This window comes from Colius striatus, chromosome 2 (genome assembly GCF_028858725.1).
Source record: "Colius striatus isolate bColStr4 chromosome 2, bColStr4.1.hap1, whole genome shotgun sequence".
NCBI classification, from domain to species: Eukaryota; Metazoa; Chordata; class Aves; order Coliiformes; family Coliidae; genus Colius; species Colius striatus.
In genome coordinates this window covers 82,825,507-82,848,397 of record NC_084760.1, presented here as the reverse complement: position 1 = coordinate 82,848,397, position 22,891 = coordinate 82,825,507, and the positions used below count along the sequence as shown (strand labels likewise).

Here is a 22,891-nt window from a genome sequence, read left to right as displayed (position 1 = left end):
CATACACAGGGCTGTGATAAAGGACTGTGTTTGGCTACTGCTGTTTTTGCATCATACTCACAGGAAGATACAAAATCTTGCATAAATTTATATTCCCAGGCTCCAGACTGGTGGAGAGTTGTACACTTTGCTGATACGGTACTCTCATTGTTTAGAAGGGGTACTAGATCACTGGAGAGAAGCCAGAAGTAATAGGAAAGGGATGGAATAGCAGTGAAATAAATCTCCTGCTACACAGTGGCCACTCTAAAAACTTACCAATGACATCCTTTAATTTGTAAGTAATCATACCTTGGAATCCCTGAAGTCAACAATTTATCATTGTCCTTTTCATATTCTAAAGAAGAGTAGGATGTGAAAAGGTAAAGGGGTTGTGATATATTTCTTTTTCTTAGTCCTGTATTAGTTTGGCCTCCTGTGCCTAAAACAATTGGGAGTGACTTCCTTGTCTTCCACATCATGAGATCTTTCCTGATAGCTATGTATTTGTTGTTCCCAGAAGTACTAGGAAGTAGACTTTAATCTTTATCTCTTGGACAACAGCAGCCTTTCCCCCTCTTTTCCCCAAACAAAATAGTGAGAAGAACTCTGGAGCTGGAGTATATCTAAGACACAGATAATCATGTAAGCACAGAATCATTCCATCTTGCTTGAATTCTGTGTCATTTCAAAACATAACAGGGCCTCAGTACACTGATTACTAAGAAATTAATTAGAATGAAATGTACTGTGCTCTTCTTTTTCAGCAAGTGGGATCCCAGCGGTTCAGTGTCAACATGCCTCACAAGTTCAGTATTCACAATTACAAAGTGCCCACTTTCTGTGACCACTGTGGTTCATTGCTCTGGGGTCTTTTGAGACAAGGTTTACAATGCAAAGGTAAGGATTACCACTTCATAGCTATGCTTTTTCTTTGTAGACTTTGAAAGATGTCCCATTATTCTGTCTTCTCCAGCACGTACAGAAATTAATAGAAAGTAAACAGCAGACTGCTGTACGGATTGCCACTCTGGTTAGAAAATGGTCCTTTGTGCTGTCTACAATACTAATCAATAACAGATGCAGAGGACACAGGTGTGGGAGCACACTATGCACTCACTGCTGTGTAGGTTTATTGCCACATAGGAAATCCCTTCAGTTTATATGTCTTTTTGTGTTTTCAGGTTTGTGGTGATGGTTGTTCAACTTTCTAAACATCATTATTCCAGCTATTTTCCATTTAATTCCATCTTCAAAAATTACTATTATGTATTGACTAGGCTAGGCAGAACCAGTCCTGTATTCCCATATCCAGAAGATGAGGTATTCTGATATCTAGCTAAACCATCCTTTGCCATGGTCTGCCCAGCCCTTCTTTTCCAGAAATTAAGGGATTAATTGTGTTATACACCTTAAGGACTGTGTACTCTCTACAGTAACTGTGTATGAAGTTGCTGTTGGAAGGTGCATTCATGTCATTTTAGCTGACTTAACAGAAATGGTTGTTTCCATATCTCCTTGTTTCAAGTAGATCTATATTTTCTAAATGGGGGAGAGAACAGTACCAAAACTTGCAAAAGGACACTATTTTAGAAATAGTGAATGAAGTACTTCAATTAGCAGGTTAATGGGAATGATGTCATGTCATCAGGTAGTTGTTATATCTTTATGAATGGATAGGTCTTCATAAATACAAAAGTCATGTTGTATACACTTCTCAACTGCAGAAGTATGGAGTCAAACATATTATAAACTGTGAAATATATCCTTTGCAGTATTTAAGATGAGACATAATTACAGGTGAAGATCAGACTGTTTCATGGCCCAGGTTGCTGAGAAGCAAGGGAAAGAAGAAATTTCTTTAATGGCAAAGTGATACACAGAGTGTTCTGAAGTTCAGGCCATCCCATGTGATTCTAGCTAGTGAGCACAAATAAGTTGTTAGACTCCAAATTCTGTTACTGTACTACTGTTGAAGATTTTGTTCAAATGCTATCTTAATTATGTTGGAGATGTTTTAATTGAACCTGATTTTTTTTCTCTTTGATTTTTAATCAGAGCTATCATATCTCTCCACTTAACTTGTGAATGTATTAATTTATTTCCATATTCTGCTCAAGTACCATAGCAGTTCATTTGCTCTTAACCGCAGAAAATGTTATTTTTCATATATATGCATTTACTGTGAGGCAGATGCATAGAAACAATAGTTCAGAAAGCTTGTATTGCTTTCTCCATGCTAATTAAGTTAGTGCTTATAAAAATGCAGTATTTTCTGCATGAGATCTAGAACTCACCTGATCTGGAAATGTCATTTTCTCTGTGCTTTACTTTGCTTTCTTAACAAGTGCTGAACAATACTCACGTCTTCAAAGATATACTTGCTTCCACAGTGTGGTTATTAACACTGAGAATAGTGTATTCCAGAGGTTTGGAGGGGGTTGTTTGTTTGGTTTGGGGTTTTTTGCTTCTCATTCCTGTGCTTCTTTTTACAAACTATGTTCATGATGACGGACTGTACAAAATTTTCATGCTTGCTTTATTTCAAGTAATACAGTTCCTCAATGTCCACTGCTACAGGTACTAGGTCAAACATTTTACTTGCCACTGAGCTTTTGTCACCAAATATACATCCACTGAGAATACTATGTGCAGCAATTTCTTTTTGCTGTTCTTTTGAGCTGAACATACTTGAAAAGGAAGCACCTGCTTTCTGAAACACATAGTTCTTACCACAGATGCAGTGCCTGTGTATAGTCTGAGAGGCAAATATGGTTTGTTTTTTTAGGGTATATAGAGTGAAAACGTCATTGATGAACAATATCATGAAATGCTGCTTTATAAATACATACTTTTGATTTTTCTCTAAAAACTAATGAAGTGAGGAATTTGAGCAATTGAATATTAATCTAATATTTAATTACTCTTGCAGTTTTACTTTCTGTATGCTTCACTCCACAAGAGGGCAGTGAAGTTTAAGATAAAGTATATCATCTGCTCCTAACAAGTCCTCACTCTGCTATTTTTAATAGACTTGTGTTCCGCCCTCTACTCCATAAACTGTAAGCAATGTGACCTGTTTTCCTCTTACTAGTGTGCTAGTTTTGGGAGATGGTATTTAAGAGAAAGAGTTTAGTGAATGTATTACTATCTAAAGAAAGAAAGTATCTAACATTGCTGAAGACACTTATCAAAATTTAAAACACTGTTGATTTTATGCCAGCCTACATTAGGAGTTAACCTATTGGAGTACTCTCAGTATGAGAGCAGGAGTGGACTGTTAAGTTCTGAAGGACCTTTCTTCTAATTCAAATTCTGTTTAGGATTTACAGAATCATTAGATATTTTTGTTCATTCCTGAGTACGGTGTGAAAACACTGTTGTGCATTATTGCAGCAGAATAATGATAACCAAGTTAATAATTTTATACTAGTATTGAAATGTCACTGCAAATCCAGCTAAGTCTTTTTCTGAAAAAGAAAAAGACTTTATCTGAAAAGATATTTATTTGAAAAAAGGTAGGTTCAATAGTAAGTAATTTAAGTAAGACAAATCCATGTCAAGGTAGTATTTAATTTACTGTGCTACTTTACATTTCATTGCAGTTTGCAAGATGAATGTACATCGACGCTGTGAAACAAATGTGGCACCAAACTGTGGAGTGGATGCTAGAGGCATAGCTAAAGTTCTTGCAGATCTTGGAGTCACACCAGATAAGATCACTAATAGTGGGCAGAGGAGGAAAAAGGTAATTTTACAATGTAGTGTCACATTCAAAAAATGAGATAATTATGGCTGCATTGTAACTTTACTGATTAGTGTTCAATCCCACTTTTTGACTTGCATAATCATTTTTGTAATTCAGTACAGAACTAACACTTTGACTTTTGATTTAGGAATGCAAATCATCTTCTGATTTCAAATATGAAGTTTAGTTTGATGTGCTACAATTTTGCAAATACGGAGTCTGTACATAGTCTGGAAGGATTTCTCCTTTTTAATTTTGATAAGAGGGATTTAACAAAGAGACAGTGCCTGATGCAACAGTTCGTAAAATCACAAATGTCTCTTTGGCTCAGAATTGGCATTGGATGATTGATTGATTAAGACACAGCACTACTCCGTAACATTGTGAATGCTGATAAATGAGCAACGTGCTGATCCTCATCAAGGGGAGTTGTCTACCAGATGATGGTTCCAGAGTTAACATCACTATTGTAGGAAGAACTAGATTGTTCTAGAAATAAAAATCAGAGGTCTCCCCAAGTATATCTAGAGGTGATGGAGTTATTCTGAATTGATAATATGTATTCTGGTTCAGAATTTGGTCATGAATTCTATGTCTGTTTGCATGGTTGCAACAACAAACCCATTGTTCTCACTTACAGAAACAGGCAATTTTTACCATAGCTTCTTAAAACATTGACATTTGGTTCTGTTAATTTTCCTGATTATTGCCCACTTTGATCCGTAGTACACTTTTTTTGAATATGAATGCTTTTGAATACAGAATATTAACTGATCTGCAACTGCTGGGAAAATATGTTGTCGTGTTGTTACTGCATGAGTGAGTTTGCAGTGCTTGCTAATACTGGTTGCAGTTGTATGTATTTACCAGACAGATTTCTACACAGATTCATTATGACTGTTCAAGACTTCAAAACTATTTAATCTTAAGCTATTTTTCTTAAAATGGCTGGTTCTTTCTGTTTTTATCATGGTCTCCATTTGATGTGATGCCATCTACTGTAGGGTTGACAGGCTGCCAGCAAGAATCTATAGGGATAGAATATCTTCACTTTCCTTCCTACTTCTACCTGTGAATTGATGTTAAATTAAATTTCCTTTGGCACATGAGGGTCTGATAGCTGAGTACCCCTTTTGTATTTCTTCTTTAGCTAATTGCAGGTGCAGAGAGTCAACAACCAGTTCCTGGAAGTGCATCATCAGAAGAAGATAGGTCAAAGTCAGCACCAACTTCTCCATGTGATCAAGGTCAAGCATCTTTTTTTATTTCTTAACTAACACATCTTGACACATATTTTTCTTCTGTATAAGGAGTAAAAGACCAGCCCTAGCCTCTGCAGAACCAAATAAAGTAGTAGAAAATGAAGCCCTTAAATTCACAAAATGCAAAAACTTTTTTCAAAGACCTGCTTGTCATTTCATTTAAATCTGTGAAATTAAGTGGCTTTTAAAGGGTAAATTATAAAGGTCATCTTAAAATATTGTTAAGTTTACTATATGAGTCCTTGCCTAACAAAATATCTTTATGTGAGGAGTTTACATATTCTGTTGTAAGAGAGAGAACATTTTAAATAGTTCCACTGAACTTTAGAGAGCTTTTATTTATTTGAAAAGCCTCTATGTGTTAATAAGTTTTTGAGATAAAATTTACTTCTTTCAATTTCATGTTGAACACTTGTGATAATGAAACCTTCTGTCTAGTTAGGCTATGCTAGCATGTCTGTGTATTTTCGAGAGTCTTCATAAAGTCATTTATCCATTCAGAGATTTTTATCATGCACAGATTTTGAGACAAATATGTTACTCTTCACTGGTATGACCTGATTTCATTGAACTGAACAGTCTGATTAACAAAATCTGTATGTCAGCAGCACTTTTTCAATCTGATCTAGTTGATTTTAAGAATCAGAGATCTGTGAGGTATTTTATGTACTGTCATGTGTGTACACTGATGAAATTATTATGAAATTATTATCAGAGAAAATCTTTACACTAAGATACAGGAAGATGGATACTTCTGTGTCAAATTCTTTGAAAACTGTTTACAGTTGAGAAATTTCTCAGTCTTATTTTTAGGGAAGGTACTTCCAAAGCTCTAGTATTCTAGTAAGTACTGTAAAACTCTGAGTCCAAAACTAATTTAAATTTGCCCACCTTTTGGTTCTACAGACAGTATTTTGGTTAAAAATTATTTTTAAAATATCTGATATTTTGCTAAAATAAGAACAAAAAACTTTTCTAAGTTGTCTCTTAAATTTCATTTATGTAGGGCTGTCCTGTAAAGTTTCTGCTTCTAAGATCATCAGGCAGAAGTGCTATGCAATATCTCCAGGCAGACCCTGAGGTCTGTTAGTCACCAGCACTCACTGTGTTTAACACTGAGAAACTTTCTGAACCATTTAGCAAATCTATACAATTGCTGCTTGAAGCAGCACTAGGAAGTGGTCAAATAGTTTACTGGCAGGCATCTGATAACAGCTGAAGCTGAGTAAGGTGCTCCATTCATGTTGACTTCAAGGACTAGGACACCCAACTATATCCTTTGAACTTTTGAAGATACGACTCTAAAATGCTTAAGTAGGAAGATGAGTAAGTGCTGCAGGAAGATAGAGGTATTCAGAAAAATATTTCTCTGTGATACTGGAACACCCCAAATCAGTGAAACAACCATTTGGCTACTATTCTGACTTACCTTTCAAGTTTTGGACATGTAAGTCTCTTAGGTTCATTTTAAAAGGCCACCCTTCCTATTAGAGCAGGATTTTGGACAATTACTGTAAAGTGGAGAAGCAGTTTGCTAAATATGAATTCTTAGAAGATGACGAATGTCCTGTCACAATACTGATACAAACTAACACAGGCTGTGTTTCTAATAGTTGCTTAAAACAAACACTTTTTCTCTCACATTTCTGCAGAAATCAAAGAACTAGAAAACAACATTAGGAAAGCATTATCATTTGACAATCGGGGAGAAGAACACAGAGCAACAGCTACAACATCAACAGACAACCAACTTAACAAACCTGGGGAGAATGGTGAAAATGGGGAGGTCAAACAGGCCCAGAGCAAGCGAATAGGCCTTGAAGAGTTCAACTTCATCAAAGTATTAGGGAAGGGCAGCTTTGGCAAGGTAAGTAGCTTTCTGGTTTTTTGTGCAGGCTTTTTTTGATTGCACCTCTTTAAGAGTATTCATAGTGACATTCAGAAAGGGCTTCCACCCTCGGGATTTCCTTTTACCCCACAGATCAGGAATATCAGCTTCATGTTCAGCTGGCATTTTGTGTGCTTTATCTCACTTCATTAAGTAGGGTAAAGCCTTTTGAAACAAAATGTCAATGCTTCACTATTTCAGGATATTGGTAATGGAGACATATATACAGTTACATACATACGGTACAAGAAGATACATAGTTGTGGTCAAGCAGTAAAAAATAATCCCTGGAATAATGCTGTGGAATTCCAAGTTCATTCCCTTTCTAGCTAATACCCAGTTCCCTTATTTCACAGGACAATTTGTGTGCATGTTTTACCTCTGTGGGTGCATTCAGTACTGGAGGAAACAGTACTCAAGCATTTACAGTACTCAGATACGATGAGTACAAGTGGTTGAGACAGCTGCCCAAAATACCACATCTGCAGCAAAGATGTAACTCACCTACCTTCCCACAGTTGGGAATTAAAAAGAGTGGAAAGGACATTGCTTTATTTACCGGTCTTATAGATTTTCTTTTCACAATGCTGTGCACCATGGAATCAAAGAGAAGAACTCAATTGTGAATCTGTTTCACAAGTACAGTCTTCCTTCCTTGATATACAGGAACTGCAGATGCAGAGGAACAGGACTGAAGCAGTTCTTTTGTCTCCTTGTTTTCTATTCCTTTCTCTGAAGATTAGTCTGGCTCCAAGCCAGAACTGACCTTAAACAGAGTATAGAACTTGAACCTTAAACAATAGTAGTATTTATAATCAACAACTTTAAAGCATATGGAAGGGTATATTGGAACTGTATACTAAGTTCACCACATACAAACCTCACTACCAAAAGTGGGAGATAAAAGTGGGAAATACATTTCTGTTCTGTATCAACTTACTTCGTTTTTTTAGTTTTTGAGACCTCACTAGTAGGTAGTCATTAAGGCATCTGAATGAGGAGATAAAATCTTTTTATCTTGTGTGATAAAAAGTTAAACAAAATAGATACTCAGATTTCAAATTTAAAGAATTCCAGGGGTGTATTTTTCTAAAATTACACCACTTTTAGTTTTGTAATTATGCAGCTTCATTCAGGCGAGTATTTTAACTATGTTTGTGTTTCCAGTGCTTATATGGAGCTCTGCATTTATGGTTTATGTTGTTCATATGTAAACAGAATTTCTGTTTGTTTTAGGTAATGTTAGCTGAGCTAAAAGGAAAGGATGAAGTATATGCAGTGAAAGTCTTGAAGAAAGATGTCATACTTCAAGATGATGATGTAGACTGCACAATGACAGAGAAGAGAATTCTAGCATTAGCAAGGAAACATCCATACTTAACACAACTTTACTGCTGCTTCCAGACGAAGGTAAGCTACATGAACTTTTTACCAGTTTATGCCCAAGGAACAATATTCGTTATTTCAAGAATAAAAGCAGCAAGGTAAAAAGCACATAAGTATTTAAAAAATATTTCTGAGAAGTCTTTATCATTTCAGCATTTCAGTAGTATTCAGGAGTACTGGCTGCTGCTAAATAGTGTAAATACTATTGCCAGATAAGTACCAGGAGATGGCAGTAATTGAGTTTAAAAAAGAACAAACCAGAAACTCACATTCATAAACCACAAAAAAAAACTACAGAAGTACTGTTTACTTGGTTTCTTCTGTACATTAATATGGTGTGTATCATTTGTTGAATTGAGTACAAATGTATTTAACAGTATTCAAGAACAAAAAATTCTAAAATGATCTTCTCAGAAATTAGATTATGGAAGAAAACTTATCTTTTCAGTTTCTTATGCTGTGTAGTATACAAAATCTTCAAAAAAAGGAAGTAGTTCTACTACTTACGAAGTAAGTTCCTATAGTGTTCATGCTGCCCATATTCTTGAGAAGCCAGGAGAAGTGAAGGCAGAGAGAACTCATAGTGAGAGCCTATTCCCATGGTATGATTCTTGTTGGTAATTTTTCATACAGAATTCCTCTTCATAGCACATGTTTTGGATTTGCTGCTTAAATGTGAGTGTTTGGATGGTATAGCTAACACTGCAATTCAGTCAGTCATAGACCAGTTGTGTTCACAGGATATTTCTGGCTTTCAGTTTTTTAGTCTCTTATTTCTCCACTGTAATTCAGTTGAGATGACATTTTTTCACCTGATTGTCTTTAAATCTTTATGGGGGAAAAAAAAAACCCCGCCTCAAGGTGGATCTGTCTTGCAGATAGAATACCAGTCATGTATAATTGTATTTACAAGCGCATCCTTTATTTTTTAAGTGCCTGATAAGATGTTTACTATTTCAAAGCATTAAAGTTTGAACTTCTGCCTGTTAAACTAAATATGCCATTCATTTCAACAAAATGAGTTTTTGACTTGTAAGGAATAACTTTAGGCGTTAGTATAAATGTGTATTTCAAATAAAACGCTTGAAAAGCAAGCAATTTTGTTCAAACTTCTGGAGGTTTTTCTCTGACAATAAGACACTACATTTGAGTATAGAAGTCAATTTAATGGAAAAGTTTAGGAGATTAATTAAATCGGCATATTGAACAAAATTAAGAGTTACTAATGGTGTGTATGGGTTTATGTGTGCAGTGTAACTACCTACGTATTCACATATGTACAGATTAAAAGCGATACAAAGATTGTACTGAGGTGAGGGACCTTTAGAACTAAGGCAAACCACACTGCCTGAGGTGTAAATAAATGTATCGGCAGCCTGATGAGAATCATGGCAAAACATCAGTAAAGATCGACTTTACATTAAGTGAATTATGACAAAAGGTTCTTCTGCTTCTCCTCTGGTTTGCAATTTTCTCTCCTTTTGTATTTCTTGTCTATTCTCCCTTCTTTTGTATTGTGCTTTCTACCTTTCTCCCTGCTCTCCAAAGCTATCCATTGTAAGCTATTCAGAAGCTCTTGTCACCATTTTCTTTCTTCCCAGTCTCTTGGCCAGAGAGAAACTATAGTTTGTTTTACTTGAATTCAGAGGAACAGATAGTTAAGTGTTTTATAGTTGCATGTCATAGACTAGTGACTCTTATCAAACAACAAAAACTATACCTAGTGATACCAAATCAAATTAAAAGTCCATAGTTGAAAAACTGAAGGTTTTTTCTCAGCATGCTTGTGAACAATTTGCAAAGAACTCCATAAAAAGAAACAAAACTCCACAACTTACGCTAAAGCTATAATTTATGAATGACAACAAATGAAAACGTACCAAGTAAATTAGTCCCTGAATGATTTGCTCAGGTTCAGTAGAAAAACGGGTAGAAAACCTTGCTTGAACAAACATGGTCTGTGGTTAAAATAGATTTACTGAGACAAAAGCTATTGTACAATAGTTTAAAATGTATTTAACAGTAGTATGTGATTACTAAACACTGTGATTGTATGCTGTGCCATGGCTGCTTTGCTTTGTAGAACTGGTCCCTCAAGTGATCATGCTGGAATGAAATTTTACATTTCAAGTAGAGCATATTTGTCTTATACACCCTGACTTAATGGGAAGATTGACTCAGTATTCATTGTCAAAGCCCTCAGAATACGTTTTCAAAGCACTCAGAGGTTGACTTTATGTAACAAGAATACTTGCTTTGTTCCTCTTCCACAGAAATGTGAATGTATGAGTTTGACTTTATTGCAGTGTTTCCCTTCAATAATAAGGTGAAGATACTGCAGAAAAGTTGCCTATTATGCTTTTTTACAGTACATATGCTTCTGTATTTTTTTTTACACGGAATGGACTTTTCTTTAGTATCATTTACTAGATGTTACTATTCTTTGCATGACAAGTAAGGAATCACATTTAAAATTATCTTAGAATTCATCAGTCATGCCAAATAATGGCTAACAACAGCATACCTTATTCACTAATGGGGGTTTAACCCTACATATCTGAATTTACACTTAGCGTACTCATCAAGCATCCTTATTTCAAAGGAATATTCTTGGGATTGATATTTCTCACAATCCTAGTTAATCCAAAAGCTAACTTTGCTTAAATCAGTTTGCTCTAAGTTCATAAAAAAAATGAGCCTCCCCAAAAATCAGTATTTTATATTACAATTATATATATTAAAATGTTAGGCTTCAGAGATTAGCTTATGGTCCTCTGTAGTTACCTGGGAGTCAAAAGAGATGGATTCTGTTCCAAAGTTTGGGATAAAATGTGTGAAGCTGATATACGATGTTTTGTCTGCCATAGTTTGAGGTGTGAATTTAGCAACCCAGTCATAGACATTAGAATGTAAAATCTATGGGCACAACTTCAGATGATGTTTTTACGTGGAAGGAGCTCAGGTATTTTAGTGTAGTATGTCTTATAAAGTCACGTTACAGTTGGATAGTGTTTTTCAATATGCCTATACTATATGGCAGTATTTCCCTTCTGTTTTTATATGTCAGTGTATTCAGAGGTTTGAGTTCTGTCTTGCATGTAGTCTGTCAGCTGGGGTATAAATGAAGAATATTGCATTCTATTTTTGACACTTACAGGATACACCATTTTTGTAATAATCAACCTTTGCTTATTTGATTTATTCAAGGATTCATTATGTCCTTTAATGAGAAAATATTGTGGGTTTTCCAAACTACTACTGTTTACATTCCTGTTTTCATTCTTCCTCCTATCTTTCTTTCTCTTCTTTGTGTGTGCTGGTTCCTTGTGTTTTCAGTAAGGAATCTTACCTGACAATAATGCTAATGCTGGCTAATTCCCCTTTCCAGTGTCTTTTTCACTCAACGTCATCCAGCGCTTTAGTGATCAACTATGGAATGGTATTAATATTAGGTTTTCTCGATAACGCTTCAGTCAAGTGTCTGACAGAGGGGTTTTAAGTCTTGCTAGAGGTATTTACTGTGAAGACATTCTTCTATTTCTGATGCTTTGTTCACAGTTGCATGTTTCAGTACTATGCAAACTAAAGTGTTTTTTAATGGAAAGCCAAGATTCTACAAAATAAAGGTATATCTAGCTCCACTTTATTTCTTTTATACCCCTATTAAACTTCTTAATAGTATTTAAAAGTTTTGAGACCTGCAGGCTATGAGATGCATACACATATGTACACTCTGTAATTCATAATGAATTATCCTAATAAATACTTTAGAAATAAAATGTTTTTAAAGTCAAGACAGTAATAGCTTTATTACAATAATTCATTATAAATTTGGAAGACTAGAGAGCTAATGCTTTTAACATCTGCCATTTGCTTTTTTATCCAGCTTCATGAAATTACAGAAATTTGAAAGCAGTGCTCTTCTACACTTTCCAGAGTACCGTATTCACCAAAATTGCTTTGTACAGACATAGTAGAGAGTGCCGTTAGTACAGAGCAATGTTTCTGTGAATAAAAGATTTGCATAACTTGTAAAGGACACTTATTCAGCATTATAGCTATTTCTATTGGAGAAGAAAAGTAATTTATTCAATTACTACAACTAAACAGTTAGACTTATCCCACCCATGAAAATATTTATTTTCCTTACAATTGTCTGCATGTTAAAAGCAATGTATCTATTCATGGTGTAGCTCCTGAGCTGACCTTGCAAGGCCGTTCACTTTTTTCCCTGTGTTCTGATGTTGTAGGGTAGAGATTAGCCATGACAGTGGCAGAACTGAAGGATATCAAGGAATAGGCTATGGTGACCCTATTATGACTATGTCAGTTCATTAATATGTTCTACCTAGTGGCTTACTACTGGTTTATCCTGGATTGTGAGCATTGTAGTTCAGGTACTATTTCTTTCTTCATGTTTTCATAATATCTTGCACACCCTGAGTGATACTGGAAGGCTATTGTTTATGAGGCTATGATTTAGATTTTCTTTCCATTTCAGCTGTCATGATGTTCCTTTGTGATGCTGGCAAATCTCTGGACGTCTTTATGGATCAGAGCCCTCTGTAAAAACCAAGAGTAGTCAGTCCTCCTTTTCTCATGGGTTGTATTTAAATGTTTACAAAGAGAATTCAGAAGTCCAATAGTACAATATTAGTATAGTCTGCCACAATCAGTAGCACATTGCAAAAGGTATAAAATGGAGTTCCATTTTTAAAGTGACTTGTTTCTATTTGTGCAAGAAAATATAAAACAAAAGGAAAGAGAATCATATGCTTGTGATGTCTTTAAGTCATGTTTTCTAAGTCAATTTCAGAAGAATCACTGTACTATGTGACCAAAACTTTTTGGTAATGTAAAAACAACTTTTATTTCTCTTCTGTATTTTTCTGTGAAAAAGTAATGTCTTCTGCAGTAATAGCTAAGAGGAGTGTCATTTATGATATACAGTGCAAATTAACTTAACTGACTGGCCACTGTTACATTCATCTGGGATTAATCAGAGTTTATAATTCATTTTGTCTGGTATTCTTGTGCTTTTGTTGCTAAGCAGCTAAAGCCATTATGCAGATATTGCTGTATGGGTGTAATCAGTTTAACACAAGTTTGCATTGCCTTTTATTACTGATTAGTGTCAAATTAGAACTTTAGGGCCCAATTCTGCTCATTATTATCCCTGCTTCAGTGGGCTTCTACATGTGGGAGACAAAGAACTAAATTAGCCCCTGTATTTTTAGCTACTTCAGTGCTAAAATATTTTAATACAATTTAAATATAAAATTATTGACAAAGGTTTCTTAATGGGAATTCTTAACTATGGTTAAAAGGTAGATTAAAAAGGTAGGTAAGCGTAGAGCAATGTTATTTATACTGGTTATACTATGATACTTTTAATATACATATATACATATTTATATTCAAAGATAATATTTTATTTCACTATATTGTTATATATGCATATACAGGGAATATGTATAATAGTAGCTGTTTTTTCACTCCAACTGGATTCTGCAGGCATGTCATATTGAAAGAAAATAAAGCAAACTAATACTGACTCATTCTTTGGAATATTTCCCGAAGCATTAGAAGTTAGAGTGCTATCTGGTGAAGTTTCATATATACAGTCTAGAAGTCATGTAAATACAAGGAATTTTGGCAGAATAAGGCTTTTCAGAAATCTGAGTACTCTGTGTGTTAAATTTATATTTCCTGTTGACTGCTACACAGTATGAATGCATTAACTGCGAAGGTTGTATTGTCTAAAAGTAGACGCTGTGGTCAAGAATAGTTAGAACGGTGAAGCCGATGATTAAATACTGTAATCATTGTCTCTTACACACACAAGCCCCTGTTTCCAGCTTGATGACCCGGTTTTGGGAAACTTGCTATTATGCTGCTCAGTTATTGCTAGCTGCTCTTGAAGGATTATTAAAGCCTGGTTAGTTCACTGAAGATTCATTGTTCACATTAGTCCTTTTAAACTTCAAGTCAGGCTATCAGTGCAGCCAGGCTCATCAAGGGCCCGTAGGAGAAATTAACTCCTCCAGCATCAATCAGAAGATTCTAAATGCTCCTCTTTCAAACAGGAAAGACTTTTATTTTGTGATGTAGCACCCAAACTGAACAGGACTCTTTCACACCCTCTCAAAGCTAGAGCTTGTTCTGAGTTTGCATGTGTACAACTGAGTGCTGCAGCTGCAGCTTCATGGATTGCTTTGCTGTAACCAACTGAGGCCTCAACAACCCCGGGAATAGTTCCGAGTCAGCATCTGTGGCCAGAATTCACTTCAACTGCCATCGTGAAATAGGTGAGGGCAAGCTGGAGTCTGTACTCATTTTGTTTACCTTGGTCCTCACGTCTGCATATTAAGGTTTTAGAGCTAACTATGCCAGTAGTTCACTGTGTTAGAAACATCTTAGTGTAGCCAAGCGTAAAATTCAACTTACAGATTTTAATCCTGATGTGATCATGTGCAGACAGGAGGTTGTCAGGATAACAGGTAGAGAGCTAAGGGCCTTTCAGGTACTGTTTTTGTATCTCTTGGACAGAATGGATAGAACTACATGCTGTACACTTTTCCTCTTGGGAAAGCGTGTTTCTCTGGTTGAGACATGTTTCAGGGGAGGGATTTTCAGAATATCTACTAGATGCACTGCCAGTAACTTTCCTGGCAAATCTATCTGTCTTGTACACTGTGCTTTAGCAGAGATCAGAAGAGACAGGAATACTGACATCCAAACAGGTCAAAGGGAGTAGCAGATTTTGAACAGAACTAGAGTGGATTCATCCCTTACTAGCTCCACAAAATCTGTATAAGCTTTGCACTATGGCTGTGTTAATTAACATCATGCTGACTTATCTGACTTTCTTAAACTTACAACTTTTGTGGGAATGGAGTACTGTTCCTCATCCAGCAGGGTAATTGAACAGTGTTACTTTCAGTGAAGTCCTACCAGTTAAGGCTGGATTGCATCTTTATAGGAGAGAGGAGTGGGAAGGATAAGGGTAATCTGCCTTGTGGCACCAGCCCATGGAAGAAATATGCCTTATTGGTTCGTAGCAGGATCTTTCACCCTGCAGCCCTATGCAGTGACCCTCCTTTCTGTCCTTCCTCTGCACCTAGGTCTCGATACCATCCTCACAACTGGTGTAGGATCCCCCATTTGGACAGAAGAGACATGAGTACATGACCTACATGAACTTGGTGATCCTTTGTCCTAGCACCCTTTGTGCTTTTTCTTGTTTTTTATAGCTATAAACCACAATTGACAATTTGCCTCTAATGGGTTCAATATAAAAAATTATTTTGTAAAAATAAAATCTATCTTTAAAATAAGCAGGAATGTAATGCTTACATGGGTAGCTATCAGGATGCCTCGTTTATGCTAGTTAACCATTTTTAAAGCTGTTTAAAGAAAGCTTGTTTTACCCAAGTGAATGTGGGAAAACATTTAATACTGTGTTTGTTAGGTGTTGCTCTTGCAAGTAAACAACTAACACACCCCAAAGGAAGAGTCAGGAAAGGGAAACTGCATATAAAATTTGATTCTTGTGCAGCTTCTTTTTTAAATGCAGGAAATGATTCTCCTTGGAATTCTTTTGGACACTTTAATACTTTTTTGCTTTTCTTTTCTTTGCTTTGCTTTCCTTTCCTTTTTTCTTTTCTTTTTCTTTTCTTTTTCCTGCTAACAATAAACTTAGTAAATGATAATTGTCCACAAGACAATTTCACCATGGGAAAGAACTGTAATTTACAAAACATTTGATTTTGCATCTTCAGTAAAATTTTCATTGCTTTTTTAGCATACACAGAGGGTAATTTTAGTTTTGATATGACATGTCTTCTGCACCATAACCGTGTGTGAGGCAGGCCAAACTTGAGTAGGATATAACCTAAATTACACCTTATCTCTTCTTCTCAAAACCACACCATCAGATTATTTTTACACTGTTTATGGGCATGTGAGAAGATTTTAAGGGAAGCCAGTTTATCTCACTTGTGAGTGAATACTTTAAGCAGAAACACACTCTTTTTGATGGAAGCAGGGTTTACTGATGCCTAATTACTGTGGACTAAGAGTAATGATGCCCAGCCTATAGTTTCATGTTTGTGTATGAGGAAGCATGGAGAGAGCTCCTTTGTGTTCTCACGTAAGGTGAGCCCAAGGCCGTTCTGTAAGCTGAGAAGTATTGAGTGCATTGTTTTATCTCCTTAAAAAAGATGACAAGGAAGGTGATCTGTCATGTCAACTTAGCAGTTAAGAAAACTGACTCTCTGGGGGAGAAGAGAGTCTTGTGTCACTTGTGGGCCTGTGGGTCCATAGGGTCTCTATACCAGGACTGAAATACTGTATAAAGAGTATACAGAACTCCCACTAATAGTAGAAATGGTAAATGTAGATCTATAAAACATGTGTAGGTAAACTAGATCTCATCTCATGCTTTCTGTTCTCTTCTAGTAAACTGATCAGTCATTAAAAATTAATTGTTCAAAACTAAGTGAACCTAAATAGTGAAGACTCCTTCCAAGTCCTGGCTATGTTTATTATTAATACAGTAGTTTACAGTAATGCAAAGAGTCTTTAGCAATTCAGAGATCATGACGGTGGACATTAAGTGGATTCCACTTTTTCATCTTACAGCAAATGACTGTGAATGACTGTTAAACACTTTCTTGCTCCATTCTCCACTTTCCATGTCTAAAAATGTGTGTAGTCACCTTTAAATGAGAAAGAAAAGAGGGAAAGGGCTGTGATTTTTAGCTAATATTCCTTTTCATAGTAAGTGAGATCTGATTATTACTCAAGCATGAGTTATTTATATTGTGATCTCAGAATATATTCTACTACCACATCTATTATATTATAATACACAGTTTTAAATTATTTCCCAAAGAGAAATCCTCTCCTTAATTTGCTCAGTAGTTCTCTTCCTACACAATGTAGCACAAATGTTTTACTTTTCCCACATTGAGTGTACTAATCTGTCTTTTCCTGCATCACAGAGTGTATCTAAAGTCTCTTTCCCATACACAGTGATTCTCTGTGTGTAAGGTTACAATCAGACCACTACATCCTCTAAGGATTAATGAAGTTCTGTTGGAATGGTATGACTCAAAGATCATAATAATCCAATAACACTACTTTAAATAATTTAAATAGTAGCAGTAGCTATTCGGGGAAAAAAACTTTATTCTTTTAAAGTGGTGTGTTATAAGGGAACTGCATGTTCGTGGAAGGCACTCTGAAGTTTAGCTTAAAAACTTAACTATGTTAATTGTGTATGGAATAATACCAGCTAGTACTAAGTCTGCATATTTCCATAGACTAACTTTTAATTTTTTAGGCCTTGAGAAGTCAACCCATTTTATCCTTATTACATGCAAGAAAGACCCAGTTATATACTTCCTTTCATAGTATATTTTCCTTGCCAAGTACACGAGAAGGAAAATTGTCCTCTTAGGTACTTAGCTGTCTGTTCAGCCAATAGCAGAATGAAAGAGATAAATTTCATAAGCTTCTATAAATAAGTTTTTCCAAGAAGCTTCACAGAATCACACAAGATAAGTAAATTCAAATACTGTAACTGATAAATGTTTTTTTTGAAAAGTCCATGGTGGCACTTCTGTTTTCTTTCTTCAGAAGCCCAATGTTAAAATAATCATGAAGAATTCTGTCCCTTAAAACTACTTCCTGAATTGTAAAGAAAACTACACCCTGAAGATAAAACACACAGTTTTCTTCTGTGCTGCTTTATTCATTTCAGAGGGTTTGGATGGCTTAAATGATGGCAGAGTTTTAGACAGTGTTTCCTGTTGTCTGACTAATTTATACTTGTGAATTGCCAGGGTTTTCAGCTGTGTGAAGCATATGCTTTGCCAAAAACTAATAATGTTCTGGAAACAGGAAAGTATGGAAAATAACGTAGATATAATTAGTGCTTTTAAAGGTCAGTGTTGAATTTATGGAACTACAGAAATCCAGACAGTGCAGAAAGGTGTATGAATAATGACTTTCAATAGGTATTGAAAAAGTCTGGCTCAGGTAACTCATGTTTATCATATAGAACAAAAAAACGCCTAATCAGTGTGTGGTGCTTACACAGATCACTGGATATGTATGAAGAGCTTCATTTTCAAGCAGCGTTATGAAAACACGTTGAACAGATAATGTTATAAGTAGACAAAGAATTTTGTATATATTTCTCAGTTTTTATTAATTCTATGTGCTTGTGTGATTTTTCTCTTGAAAAGTGAACTTTTAATCTCTTGCTAGATTCTTTTCACCCTTTTTTGGAAAGCTGATTTGTATAAAGGGACAAAGAAAAGGCAAAACCAGGCTCTGATTTCATGAAGGGCTGCATAAGACATATTAATGGAAGAACAGCCAGCAGCTTGATTGGCCCAGTGTTCTCTCTCAAGCAGTGCCAAAGCAGATGCCCAGGAAGAATGTAGGTACAGGGTAAAGCATATTATGACGTTTTTCCAGAATACAGTCCCAGTATCAAGAGATCAATGACTAGGGCATTTGCTCAGTCAAAGTTGGTGGATTTGCATATAATGAGATTGGCATCTTTGCATGTAATATTGTTTGTAAGAAGTGTTAAAAGTGGCAAACTATTTAGAAACGTAAATGTTAGAGAGCATTGTGTTTGTTCTCCACTCTGGAGTGAAGAAGAGGATTTCTTAATACCACATCTGCAAACAGACAACTCTATAGTGCAGTAGGAATTTTTGTACCATTTCTTTTTAATGGTATTTCTGAAAGTAGTGTCTATGCCATTCAGAATCTCCTAACTGACGTAACTGTGCTATTTGTCCATCATCTTCTACAGTAGTGAAATAATGTATCTGATCACCTGTAAATAGCAACTAAAGTGACAGTGTTCTCAGACAGGAAAAAAAAAAAAAAACAAACAAAACCCAAAAAACAACAAAACAGAATTCTCTGCAGGTATTTTGATGTGTATTTCCATAAAGTATTGTTACTCATACATTAGATAGAAAAGATATTATGTGCTGTAATACAGGTAAATAGTACATAATAAACTTGATAGAACAGTTCTCAGGTTATATTTTCCATCTCTCAGAGTGAAGGTACTGAAAGAAAGAGATAGGTGTTACAGTATCTTATGCTTTCCCATCAGGAACATAAGCAGCGAACCACAGCTGGCAATGTCATGCCAGAGCCAAAAGGGCATCATGCATAATGCATTAGACTTAATTAAGAAACATGCCAAAGAGTGATGCCATCCTCTTTCAGATTTTCTATCTGCAATGTTCTTTTGTTGAATTTCTGAAGTAGAAATGAAATAAAGGTTATTTTAAACTGAATTTGGCCACTTCTTAATACATCTGAGCATTTCTTAAATAAAAGGTAAGGTATAGACGACTTTTTCAGAAATGAGAAGAGCTATGTTGGATATATTGATGAGTATAACACATGGATTTGTTTGTGGACCCAACCAATAGAAGAACAGTTTCTAAGAGAAATTGATTAGCTTCTTTGGATATCCAGAAAATCTCACTTGTATTTTTTAGAAAATCAGAGAGTGAATATTAAAGAAGGTTTGGGCAGGAAAAGGGACTGTCTTCAGGGCTTTAAAATTCAGTATAGCCCTGTGATGTATTTAACTCCTGAAAAGTCATCTTCAATGTTGCATTCAGGTGTGAGGAACTTGGTCATGTTGCTGAAGTCTCATTCGTACAGCATTCTACCACATGTTTGCTTTGCACATTACATAAATGTCTCCTTCATGCCTGTAGTGTTCAAGAGTAAGTACTTCAATGGCAACTGCTGTATTGCAGCAGCATAGGAAAGGAAGCCTGCAGAGCTTTTTTAGCATAATGAGAAATAGCAAGATCATATCTAATGAGATTTCTGGATCAGAAATGAGGTAGTTTTAGATAGGAATCTGAATTTAAAGAGGCTTAAACTCAACAAACCTCTGAACTTTTGGAAATTTGCCATGAATCTGTGGGAAAAGTTAGGAAAGAATTGTTACTGGATGGTATGCCCGAGTTGATTAACTGCTTTCCACAGTGCAGTTCAATGTGGTATTATTGTATAAAACACTCAAAGTGGTTCAGATGTCCCTTAGGCTAACATGTAATCTCAGCCACATGTGTAACCCAATATCTGAGTATTGTTTCACTCAGCTTTTTAACTGGATTTAGACTAATAATTTGAGTCTAAGAAGCCACAGGCAGCTCCCTACAACCTAAAATATCACCAAGTTCAGGATTTGATATACAATACAGACTTCACTAAAATTTTTTAGCCATTATCTAATTGCAGAGCCAATATCATTCTGCAAATAGCATGAACAGAAAGGAGGTTTATTTACTGGCCTTGTCCACAGAAAAGTAATGTTTTGTCCATTACTAGTACATCGGTTTTAAAGTTGTTTACATTCTTTGAGGAAATTCGGAAGCTACTGTTTGAGGAGGTTAGAGGACATATGAGTTTATTGGTTCTATTTGAAAATATTCTTGAAGCAAATGCAAAATTACATTATTCAAGTAACAGACAGCAGAGAGAACATTGTGTCTTGGCAGACTTATTTTGCTGTATTACATTTGAATAAAGACATCTAAACTATGAAAAAAAAAAGTTGCCAGATCTTATCATGATGCAGTGAAGGATTGTATCCCTTTTTTTTGGTCATACCCATAAGTTCTGTTTGCATGTTACTGCTGTTGTCAAATTACTGATGCTCTTAGAAAGATAAACTCCAAATTAAATTATTTGGGGAGTTAAGTAGAATACTTAGAATGTTAAAAACTGATAATCTGTTAATGAAAAAAATCTAAGATTTCAAATTTTTTTCCTTCTTTTTCTCTGTAAGGGTAGATGTCTTAATTTAATAGGCAGTCAGTTGTGGTCTTTCCTTAAAGGTCTCCTTTGAATTATGTAAATTGTTGTCCCGTAGGAACCTTAGGTTATAAACTTCAAAGGAGTCTCATGAAGCCTTGAGGTGAAAGTAGGGGAAGATTTCAAAAAGACCTCTCTGCTATGGAACTAAAGACATGGGAAATTGTGTCAGTACAACTGAAGTTTGCTTTGAAATGCTGGGTCAGCACGACCACAAAGTACCAAATGGGAAGCTTCAAATCACTGCTGGTGTTCTTACTGAATCACAAAGGCTAAGTTCGTGCAAATTGTTACCGCTGCTCTTTTGTTCCTAATTCCAGAGAGCATTTTTAAATTATTAATATGCTTTTTCTTAGAATGAAGTGTTGCACTGGGCCAGGGTTATTGCATGTTATGTTCCGTGAGCGTGTTTTAGTCCGGGAGTAGCTGTAGAAATGCAATGTAAAACCGCTGGAGCGAGTATAAACTACAAGTTCCAGATTTTGTAATCTTACAAAGACAGAAATATATCCCGCTGATGGGTTTTTTCTCCGAAAATAGGATATTTTTTTGAATTCTTGTTGGTTATCAGTCATTGATTGCATCATTCTGCTTTACTGGCTTGCTGTGTTGGTCTGTCACTTCAATTCCTGTTACCTTTGTGTAGTTTTTAAATTCTGAACTAAGAAAGATGGAAACTTTGCCTTCTCCTTGCCATGTTTCACATAACATGACGTAACACCACAACTACTAGAAAAGTAAATACAGTACTGCATATTTTTTTATTTTAAAAATAGTTATGTGAAACTTTGACATAATTTTTGAAATATACAATTCACCAATGATTGTTTTCAAGATACTGATGACTGTTCATACATTATGTTCTCGATTGCTTGAAGTGTAAAACCTAAAATAATCCAAATTAGAAAAATATATTCAATCGTTCTTTTCTCTGAGACCCAGTGCCATCAGTTGATTTATAATGAAAAGAAAGATTGCTGGTTTGGTTTCTTTTTCATGAGAGCTGAAACTTTAATGTATGTAACTACCAGAAAGAAGAGATACTATGTGTCAACAATCACAGATACAACTGCTCACTGGGTTTTTCATAAATTCAGCAAAAAGCTATTGTGGGTGGTCTTTTTAAAGTTTTTAGTTCCAATCCTGTTTGCATTATCCAAAGAAAATGCATTATTCATGCATTATTTAAGGAAAGGCATTTTGCTTTAACTTTGTGTATGTACTGAAAAAAAAATCCTGGAAAGAATTTTCTGTGTCTTCTCAAACTATTGTGAAGCTTCCATCACTCCACTCTTCATGAATACTCTTGACATTTTCATAGCTAAATGCGTGTAATCTCACCAAAATACTGATAATTTCCTCTCACTTTCTTAATATAAAAAGCTATTCAATCTACTTTGAAACTTGCTGGTGTTATTAGACAGGGTTTTTGACAGGTAAGCAGCACAAGTGAGCATATAGATACTCTTCATTATTACTTTCTGCTTATCAAAACCAGTACTTATTTTCAAACATGTGTGTCCTTCATAGTCATCCATTAAATTGACAAAAGGATACTGAAGGCTCTGTCTTCAAAGCCATGTCTTAAAAAAATAAAGTTCATGTTCTTACGTTATCACTGCTTGCATGGAACAATTAAGTGAAGCTACAGAAGTTGTAACTGGACTTGTGGTTTGACCCAGAACTCATAAACATTATTTTGCTTTTGATCAGGCACATAATGATGAAACCAAGATAATATGTGAAGGTGCTGTA

General features: G+C 35.4%; 1 protein-coding gene across 1 annotated transcript in view; it reads left to right on the top strand.

The window, feature by feature from the left end:
• PRKCE (protein kinase C epsilon) overlaps positions 1-22,891 on the top strand; it is a 289,536-nt gene that overhangs the window by 184,413 nt on the left and 82,232 nt on the right. The window contains exons 6-10 of the mRNA XM_061991311.1: positions 747-879; positions 3,585-3,727; positions 4,878-4,974; positions 6,642-6,856; positions 8,114-8,287. Of these exons, the coding sequence (XP_061847295.1) occupies positions 747-879; positions 3,585-3,727; positions 4,878-4,974; positions 6,642-6,856; positions 8,114-8,287 (762 nt within the window). The remainder of the gene's footprint in view (positions 1-746; positions 880-3,584; positions 3,728-4,877; positions 4,975-6,641; positions 6,857-8,113; positions 8,288-22,891) is intronic.